Below are 9722 nucleotides of genomic sequence, written 5' to 3' on the forward strand. Positions count from 1 at the left end.
CCCTTTTTTTTTTCTCAAGACAGGGCTTCTCTGTGCAGCCCTGGCTGTCCAGGAACTCACACTGAGTGACAGAGGCCTCCAAATGCTGTGTGCTTCTCTGGCCTCCAGGGGCTGACGTTCACCCTGCATCCTGGAACTGTGACAGCGTTGGTGGGACCCAATGGGTCAGGGAAGAGCACCGTGGCCGCCCTGCTGCAGAACCTGTACCAGCCCACCGGGGGCCAGTTGCTGCTGGATGGCGAGCCCCTGGTCCAGTATGACCACCACTACCTGCACACTCAGGTGAGCAAGAAGGAGGTGTGGGGGAGGGGAGAGATCAAGCCAAGAGACAATTCTTCACGAAAACACTTGCAGAGAGTTAGGGGGTGCAGGCAGCCATGGGCAGAGTCGGGGCTGTGGACAGAAGTCACGGGACTGTATGGTGTGCACCAGATTGTGAATCTTCAGTCCCTGGACTGCCTATGTGAATGTATATTTATGTGAGTGTGTGTTTCTTGCCTGTGGCTCTTCACATTTCACCTCAGGTGGCTGCAGTGGGACAAGAGCCGCTGCTATTTGGAAGAAGTTTTCGAGAAAATATTGCCTATGGCTTGAACCGGACTCCAACCATGGAGGAAATCACAGCAGTGGCCATGGAGTCTGGAGCCCACGATTTCATCTCTGGGTTCCCTCAGGGCTATGACACAGGTATCTGCGCTCTCCCATCCAGATTTCAACAAAATCCCGCCTTTATTATTCAATCCCTCCTGCCCCTTCAATGTCAACTGTAGCTGAAACTCTAAGATTCACATCCTCAGACTCCATCTGCCTTCAGAGGGTCTCCCTTTCCACTGCCTCTGTCAGCTGCGTCCATGCCCTTGTGTGTGTGTGTGTGTGAGAGAGAGAGTGTGTATGTATGTGTATGTGAGTGTGTATGTATGAGAGTGTGTATGTGTGCCTGTGTATGTATGTGTGTATTGTGTCTATGTATGTGAGTGAGTATGTATGTATGTATGTGAGTATATATATTTGTGCCTGTGTATGTATGTGTATGTTAGTATATATATATATATATATATACACATATATACACACATATACACACATATATACATATATATACATACACATATATATATACATATATATGTGTGTGTGTGTCTGTGTTTGTGTATGAGTGTGTCTGTGTGCTGTGTGTACAAACTTATCTACATCTCAGCTGGACTCTTGTCTCTGCAGAGGTAGGCGAGACTGGGAACCAGCTGTCAGGAGGTCAGCGACAGGCAGTGGCCTTGGCCCGAGCCTTGATCCGGAAGCCACGCCTGCTTATCTTGGACGATGCCACCAGTGCCCTGGATGCTGGCAACCAGCTACGGGTAAGGCTCTGGCTCTCACCCTTTGCCTTTTTGAGCCATCTTGCTATGTGGTCTTGGCTGGCCTGGACCTCACTTTGAAGACAATGCTGGCCTCAGACCCTTGGTAGTCTTCCTGCTGCTACCTCTGGAGGGCTGGGTCACCCTGCTGTGTCATCTCCCTGAAGTCTCATTCCCATGGGAGCTTTGCTTCTGTCACTCGTCCTGTGTTAGTTAAACCAACAACAGAACTGTTCAAACCTGTCCTTGGAATTCTTGGTCCCATTAGCTTTCCTCCAGGACACTGGAACCAGTGAACAGAGCCACTGTTCTAAAAGTCTGTGTGGGCTAAGCTTGCTTTGTGTCTTAGATGTTCGATCCCACCCTTTGTACTAATTTGTCTGTTAGAGTCTTTTGCTGTGCTATATATTTTGTGACAAAATAGAGGCTAAGAGAGGTTGATTAACCTTCTAAAAGTCACACAGCTATTGAGCAGTGGAGCCTGGGTCCAGATACAAACCATCCAAACGCTCGTGTTCTTTGTCACTGTTACATTTTTTAAAATTAAGATTAATTTATTTTATGTGTATGAGTGTATGTACCCAGTGTCTCTGAAAGTCAGAAGAAGGTATGGATCCCCTGGAACTGGAGTTATGGATTGTTGTGAACCACTATGTGGGTGCTGGAACTCAAGCCCTGGTCCTCCGGAAGAGCAGCCAGTGCTCTTAACCGCTGAGCCAGCTCTCCAGCCCTGCATTACGTTTCTTTAAGTTGGATATAAAAAATTCTCATTTTAAGAGCATTAGTTTTAAGAGCATTAGCTGCTCTTCCAGAGGACCTGGGTTCAATTCCCAGCACCCACATGGCAGCTCACAACTGTCTGCCATGTCTGCCACTCCGGAGCTTCTGACACCTGCACACAAGCAAAACATCAATGAACATAAAATAAAAACAAATTACAAAATTTTTTCTCAGCTTATTAGTGGGTTATTAAAAATATGTATGACATAGGAAAGGTGACATGTGGGGTGGGTCCTAGGGGGGTGAAAAGGAGGGAAATGGGAGATGGTATGGTTATATTTCATTATATTCATGTATGAAATTCTCAAAGCATAAATTAATGTACATTTTTTGAACATAAAAAAAGTCCACATATTAAGGCTGGACGAGGAGACCCTAGTCTTAGTTCAACTTAGTATGTATGCCATCTCCCAAGGACAGTTGATGTCCTTGGGAGGCCTGCTTTTCTCTGGAGGGAAATGGAGGAGAGGTAGGGGGTTGAGTAGGAGCAACCGGGAGGAGAGGAGTGGGGAACAGGATATGGGAGAAGAATAATTTTCTACCCAGCTTATGGGTAGAGATGAGAGACTATTCAGTACCCTCCCCCTCATGCTTCCTCTCTTCCTCTCTCTGTACCACCTCTTGTGAAGACACCTTAACAAATCAAAGGTTTGGAGAGGCGCTGCAGACCAGGGATATCGGCACCCTTGGGAAGTGACAGTGTGTCCCAGCCCTGGAAGCCCAGGGGTCTCCTGGACTGTAACGTCTGTGTGTTTCTGCAGGTCCAGCGGCTCCTGTATGAGAGCCCCAAGCGGGCGTCTCGGACGGTTCTTCTTATCACCCAGCAGCTCAGCCTGGCAGAGCAGGCCCACCACATCCTCTTTCTCAGAGAAGGCTCTGTCAGCGAGCAGGGCACCCACCTGCAGCTCATGGAGAGAGGAGGGTGCTACCGGGCCATGGTAGAGGCTCTTGTGGCTCCTGCAGACTGACGGGGGCCTCTGGACTGCACACTGTGCGCTGACCCCCCCCTCCTGTCCTCTACTCTGTGTGTCAGAGAACCTGGGAGCAAAGATATTACCACACCCACGGAGACAGTTGAGGGGCGGAGGTGCTTGTTACGCGAGAAAATGTAAACTCTAGGAAATGCCTGGAATTTACCACGAATGTGTTTCCCAGACCTGCTCCCTATTAGACAGGGTTTCAGGTACCCCAGGCTAACACTGAGCTGCTAAATCTCCAGTCTCCATCCTCCCGGTGCTGAGCTTGTATCACAGCATGCACACACAAACCTGGTTGTGATAGAATGAGAAGAAACGTCCAAAGTGTACAGAGAGAAAGGGCCCACCCCAATTAACCAAAGGCATAGGCTGGCCTATGGGTGTTCTGTGGGTGTTTGATATTTGTAATAAAACTGGTGTTTTGTATTGTGGCTTCTCCTGTTTCTTAGCTCCCGCAAAGTGCTCGCTGAGTTAGCCAGCACCCTTCCCCCCACCCCCAGTCCAGTGTCCCGTTCTTCCTCAGAATTCTGTTTTACTGCTGGCTCCATCATCTTTTATTCCCCGGGGCTCTCATTTCTCTTTCCTGCCTACCCACCGACTTCTAGTGTTGAGCAGGACCGGGCGGCAGCCCTTCCCTCTCCGCACCCCAAGGCAGCAGCAACTGCATCTTGTAGTCCTTCGCTTCCTCGCTGAGGCTGGAGAAAGCGCGGTAGCGCCGCGGGTGGGGACCACAGAAAGCCAGACTGGATAACCTCGCCCGCTCAGATTCTTTCTGAACCGCTCACCTTTCTCAGCGGCACACGCCGGGATAATCTCAATGAAATGGATAGGATTAGCCAGTAAATCTCCTCCATTCAGGGAGGGACCGGTGTGTGACGTCAGCAGTTGTTGGGCAGATTAGGTCTGCACAGGTTGCAAAGAAGAGGTGGGGTTTAGGATTCAAGGAAGGAGCGCGCAGCCCTGACTTGCGCGACGTGAGCAGCCCCGGGCAGAAGGGCGAGTCCTCGTGGGTGGCTCAGGGTGGTGAGACTGTTGAACCGAGAGGGGCCCTAGGAGGGACACATGGAAAGACTCGAACTGCGTCCTCTCCTTGGTTCGTCTTTTTTTTTTCTGGTCGTCCCAGGACCTGAAGGCCCCTGTGCTTCCATTTATCGCATTTTCCAGTTTCTATAAAATGATGCTCATTTATTTGAGTGCTGCCCCATCCCCAGGACGCACGCCTAGGTGGATCGGCTCGATACTCCTCTCAGGTTCCAACGTTCTAGACCACCTCTTTAGGAGACAGGACCCTATCCAGTCCTCCGCTGTTCCCAGAAGATGCCCCACTCCCCGCCCCGCCTGTGGGTCTTCATGTGCCCCACTGCTAGGCGGCCTCCGAAGGCGCACCTCTTCTTTCACCCCACAGCCCATTCTCTAGCTGGTTTCACTGATGTGGCAGCAGGAAAACTCGTCCCCAACACATTTTTTAGTTCAGACACCCTTTAACTGGGCTCTACTCAGAAAGGGCAGGGGATGGGGGTGGGGGACTGGTTCCCTCCCCTTGGTACTGTGGCTTTCGCTTTCACTTCCTTGTCGGAGAGTCGACAGATCTCCGGGGCCAAGTGGTCATGGCGTTACTGGATCTGTGCGGTGCCGCTCGGGGGCAGCGGCCCGAGTGGGCTGCCCTGGATGCGGGAAGCGGGAGTCGCTCGGACCCGGGACACTACAGTTTCTCCGCGCAAACTCCGGAGCTCGCACTTCCCCGGGGAATGCAGGTGAGGACTGTAGGGCGTTCTGGAGAGATGCAGGGGTGGGTGGGTGGGGGGCACAGAGGAAGGAGTGTCTGCTTGAGTCTGAGGAGGTGAGGAAGCCAGGAGGGGCTGTCCAGGAGAGCAGCATCAAGGCTAGCCCTGAAGAACCAACGTGGGGATTAAGGCATGGGAAGGCGGGAGAAAGGGGTGGGGGAGGGACAGAAGGAGAGTGAGTCACAAAGGGAGTTGAGACAGAGAGACTGAGAAGATGGTTGGTGCCAATCCCAAGACACAATGCACAGATCACCAGGCCTTCCACAGAGCCACCGCTGCAGGGGCTGTACAGGTGTCTTGGAAGACCTATGAACTTGGGTGGCCTAACCTGGCCTCAGTAACCAGCCCTGTGTGTCCTAGGACACACTAGGTGGCCTAGGTCTCAAGCCCCTCTACTGTAAAATCAGAATAATTTATTAAAATGTGCTTTTCGAGAACCGAAGGCGCCACGGATCAGGGAACACCTTGAAGTCGCCTACCATGACCTTTGTTCCCACGTGCTGGAAGCCTGCTTTTCCTTCTTTGGAGCTGCCTACATCTAGAGTCTGCAGACCCCTCCTCACCCACTCTTCAGGAGCCTCCGAGCACTGAGGTGCACCTCTGCCTCTTGTGTCTCTTAGCCCACTGCATTCCTGAGGTCCTTTGGTGGTGACCAGGAAAGGAATGTTCAGATTGAGATGGCCCACGGCACAACCACACTAGCCTTCAAGTTCCAGCATGGGGTCATCGTGGCCGTGGACTCCAGGGCCACTTCAGGGAGTTACATTTGTGAGTATGTGTGCTCCGTGTGTGCTCCAGTGGTCTGACTCGTGGAGCTGTTCTCTCAGTAGAGTGGAAGGCCTGTGCCGAAGTTCAGACAGAGTGGGCATTATAGCACGGGGTGGTGGTGGGGCGGGTGGAAGGGTGGGGTGGGGGTTTGAGGTGTGTGTGTGGGGAGCTGTGGGCTCATTTCTTTGATCTCAAAACTCTTCCAGCCTCCATAAGGATGAACAAGGTGATCGAGATTAACCCTTACCTGCTTGGCACCATGTCGGGTTGTGCAGCCGACTGTCAGTACTGGGAGAGGCTGTTGGCCAAGGAGTGCAGGTAGGCCGATTTTATCATCTCATTTGTTCAGCCCCTCTCCCCGCCCCCACCATGTCCCAGGTCACTTACACCCACCTGGTGATCCATTTTAGCAACCATAAGGGATTTAAAATAATAATAATAATACTAAAAAAGCCTTTGTGTGATTAAAAATCTCCCAAATCCTCGCCTGGGTCTCTGCTTATAAACCAGATAATCTGGCAGTCACTTAACCTGCAGTCACTTAACCTGCAGGGTGCTGTCATTTACTAGGCTTTTAAAATGTGGTCCAGAGATTTTAAATTCCAAATCTCTCCTTTACTCTTATGTCCCACAAGTTCATACCTTCCAAACACTCATCTGTACGGTCCTTGCTCCCTCGTGCTATGGGAGAAAGGGAATGCAGGCATAGCTGCCCCTGAGGCCTCCTCCTCCTCCCCCTCCTCCCTCCTCCCTCTCCTCCCTCTTCTCCTCCTCCTCCTCCCCCTCCCCCTCCTCTCCCTCCCCCTCCTCCCCTCCTCCTCCTCCTCCTCCTCCTCTGCCTCTTCCTCCTCCTCCTCACTCCTCCTCGCTCCCACAGGCTGTATTATCTTCGGAATGGAGAACGCATCTCCGTGTCTGCAGCCTCCAAGCTGCTTTCCAACATGATGCTGCAGTACCGGGGGATGGGCCTCTCCATGGGCAGCATGATCTGCGGCTGGGACAAGAAGGTGGGTGGCCTGTGCCTGGGCCTGTGCTCCCCCCCCCCGTGGGTGGCCGGTGCCTGTGCTCCCCCCCCACCCCGTGAGAGGTGTCTTACCCATCGAACCCTCCCCTCCCCCATGCTTGGCCCAGGTTTTGATGCTTACCAAAGTGTGTGCTGTCTTTTGTTTTTGTTTTTAAAATTCATTTATTTATTTTATATGAGTACATTTTTGTTGTATTCAGACACACCAGAAGAGGGCACTGGATCCCGTTACAGATGGTCATAAACCACCATGTGGTTCAGTTGCTGGGAATTGAACTCAGGACCTCTGGAAGAGCAGTCAGGGGGCTCTTAACCGCTAAGCCATCTCTCCAGCCCCCTAAAGTGTGCTGTCTTAACTCAAATGTTTCTATGGTGGCATCACTGTGTTGCTTGCTCTTCACAAGTCACACTTGCATCTTGATATGACCAATAAACCAAATTCAACTCGGGATGGTTTCCCATCTTCTAGGGACCAGGACTTTACTACGTAGATGACAATGGGACTCGGCTCTCGGGACAGATGTTTTCCACTGGCAGCGGGAACACGTATGCCTACGGGGTGATGGACAGTGGTTACCGGCAGGACCTCAGTCCGGAAGAGGCCTACGACCTTGGCCGCAGAGCTATTGCTTATGCTACTCACAGAGACAACTATTCTGGAGGAGTCGTCAACAGTAAGAGACCAGTGCCGCCCACACCACCGGGGGACCACTGCTCCCCAGCACCTGGGAGGAGGGGGAGGTGGGGGGGGCTTAGATTGGGAGTCTGGGGGAGATGAGTGGAGATGTCAGGTCTGAGAACACTGAAATTCTAGACAAAGGTTTTCAGTGTGTGTGTGTGTGCACACACGCGCGTGTATGCGCACACACGCACATGCATGCTTGTACTTAATGCACCTGAAAGCTGTGTGTGTGTGTGTGCGTGCGCTTAATGATCCTGAAAGCTCTGTGTGTGTGTGTGCACGCGCATGTGCATGCTTAATGCTCCTGAAAACTGTGTGTGTGTGTGTGTGTGTGCGCGTGTGCTCACCCGTGCATGTTTAATGATCCTGAAAGCTGTGTGTGTGCACATGTGCACATAATGCTCATGAAAATTGCTTACGCCACACCATTCTGGCAGAGACTCGCCCAAGGCCTGACGCCATGTTCTTTTCTCAATTGCTCACAGTGTACCACATGAAGGAAGACGGTTGGGTGAAAGTGGAGAGTTCCGATGTCAGTGGTCTGCTGTACAAGTACCGAGAGGCCGCTCTGTGATGGCTGCTGGGCAGGCCTCCTCTGGCATCGGCGGCACTCACTGGCATCGGGGGCACTGGCTGACCGACTCAGGGACCTGGGACTACTTCAGTCTTAGGGGAAAGAAAGGCTCAACCTGGGCTGGAGACAAAGCTCTGTTCACCCTCTCAGCACCACACCCACGGATACCATCTAAGTACAATAAAAGAAAAACGGTTATACACGTCTCTGGGTTGTCAGGCTGTGGGCCCTTTGGAGGGAGGGCTAGGGCACAAACAGGAAATCAGGCAAGGCTTCCATTGAGAAGGGGTTCATCAGGTTCTTCCTGGACATCCTTCCCCTACATCTCTCAGGAGGACTGGGAGGGCCGTCACCCATCCACCCATCACTTTTCTCTTTGGAGAGGCCCTTCCTGGAGTGTCATGGTTTCGGGACTCCAGTGTGGCCCCTCATGTATTTTTAGGGGCGACTGGGAAGACTTTGTGATGACAATACGCATGGGAGCGCTCAAGTAATGCCGGGGTGACATTGGATAGCGGATGTAAAGATTGCTGAGGTTCAGTTTCATGTTTCACCCCTGGCTGCAAGGTGCAAGCACAATAGAGAGAGATGAGCAGGACTCTCCGGGTCGGTCGGGGAAGCAGAGGAGAAAGTGAAAGAAAACACTTAGGTCTTGTGTAAGTGCAGGAGTACTCAGCTCAGGAGTGCTCAGGGCAGGAGTGCTCAGCATAGGAGTACTCAGGACAGGAGTGCTCAGCACAGGAGTGCTCAGTGCATGGGTGCTTGGTGCAGGAGTGCTCAGCGCATGAGTGCTCAGCACAGGAGTGCTCAGTGCAGGAGTACTGAGCGCAGAAGTACTCAGCACAGGAGTGCTCAGGACAGTAGTGCTCAGTGCAGGATTGGTTAAGAGCCAGGTCAGGGGTTAGAGGACTCAGAGCCAGAACAGCCAGATGGGAGGCTTCTCCACCTAGGGTGGCCCTAAAGTCCAGAGGGATAGGCATAGCCATGTAGGCCTGCTTTAAGGCCACACCCCCTCAACATTTGACCTTCAAATGACTCATGGGTAGTCACATCAGCGTGTCTAAGGGGGTTTTTTCCTTTATAGGTAGTTTGAGCCCGCCGAGTCATTTCTGCTTGTGGTGCTCTGGTGGAGGGGTGTGGTGATGAGCAGCCACTGGGAGGAGGGGGAGGTGGGGGGTGTGGAGACACTTGATTTTCATCTCTGAGAATGGAACCTGGTGCCTCACCATGCTCTGTGAGGGCTCTTCCCTTGAGCCCAGAGGGGTGACTTCTGCAATAAACTGGGCTCTGGGGAGGAGACAGGGTTTCCTCTTTGATGGTGTTAGCCTACCTCACAAGCAGCAGGCGCTGGCACTGACCCAGGGCCCTCACTGCAAGTGCGGTGTGCTGGGAAGAAAGTCTGAGGACAAAGGGCCAAGCCTTCTGGGTTCAAAATCTGTGAAAGGGAACCTTTGGCCTGCTGATAGGAGCCTAGGCCTTCTTGTAAGCCCTAGTTTTACCCCAGACCCCAATTCTTGAGCTTGCCTGGAAAAAAAACCTTCAAACCTCTCGTCTCTTCCCCGCTCTGTCCTTCCCTCATCTCCTTCCTTTTTTCCACAGTGATTCGAGGTGGGACACCTGTGTGGTCCGCTGACTGGGAGGGGACCTGAAGCCACCCCCTCCTCCAGTTTCCTCCCTCCCCTCCTGTCGGTCCACGCCCATTCTCTTCCCTCGCCTTTCTCCTCCTATGCTCTTTTCTGTCTCCTCCTCCTCCTCCTCCTCCTCCTCCTCCTCCTCCTCCT

At 52.5% G+C, this 9722-nt stretch overlaps 2 protein-coding genes across 2 annotated transcripts in view; both read left to right on the forward strand.

The window, feature by feature from the left end:
* Tap1 (transporter 1, ATP binding cassette subfamily B member) overlaps window positions 1-3531 on the forward strand; it is a 10279-nt gene extending 6748 nt beyond the window's left edge. Inside the window, exons 8-11 of the mRNA XM_029531337.1 lie at window positions 106-282; window positions 525-687; window positions 1219-1355; window positions 2894-3531. Coding sequence (XP_029387197.1) covers window positions 106-282; window positions 525-687; window positions 1219-1355; window positions 2894-3100 — 684 coding nt within the window. The 3' untranslated portion in view covers window positions 3101-3531. The remainder of the gene's footprint in view (window positions 1-105; window positions 283-524; window positions 688-1218; window positions 1356-2893) is intronic.
* A 982-nt stretch (window positions 3532-4513) lies between these two features.
* Window positions 4514-8141, forward strand: Psmb8 (proteasome subunit beta 8). Its single transcript, XM_021218017.1, has 6 exons — window positions 4514-4863; window positions 5514-5661; window positions 5868-5979; window positions 6539-6668; window positions 7155-7359; window positions 7853-8141. Exons 1-6 carry the CDS (start codon window positions 4717-4719, stop codon window positions 7939-7941), a joined length of 831 nt encoding a protein of 276 aa, XP_021073676.1. The 5' UTR covers window positions 4514-4716; the 3' UTR covers window positions 7942-8141.
* Window positions 8142-9722: the final 1581 nt, after the last annotated feature.

Source organism: Mus pahari, chromosome 18 (genome assembly GCF_900095145.1).
Source record: "Mus pahari chromosome 18, PAHARI_EIJ_v1.1, whole genome shotgun sequence".
NCBI lineage: Eukaryota > Metazoa > Chordata > Mammalia > Rodentia > Muridae > Mus > Mus pahari.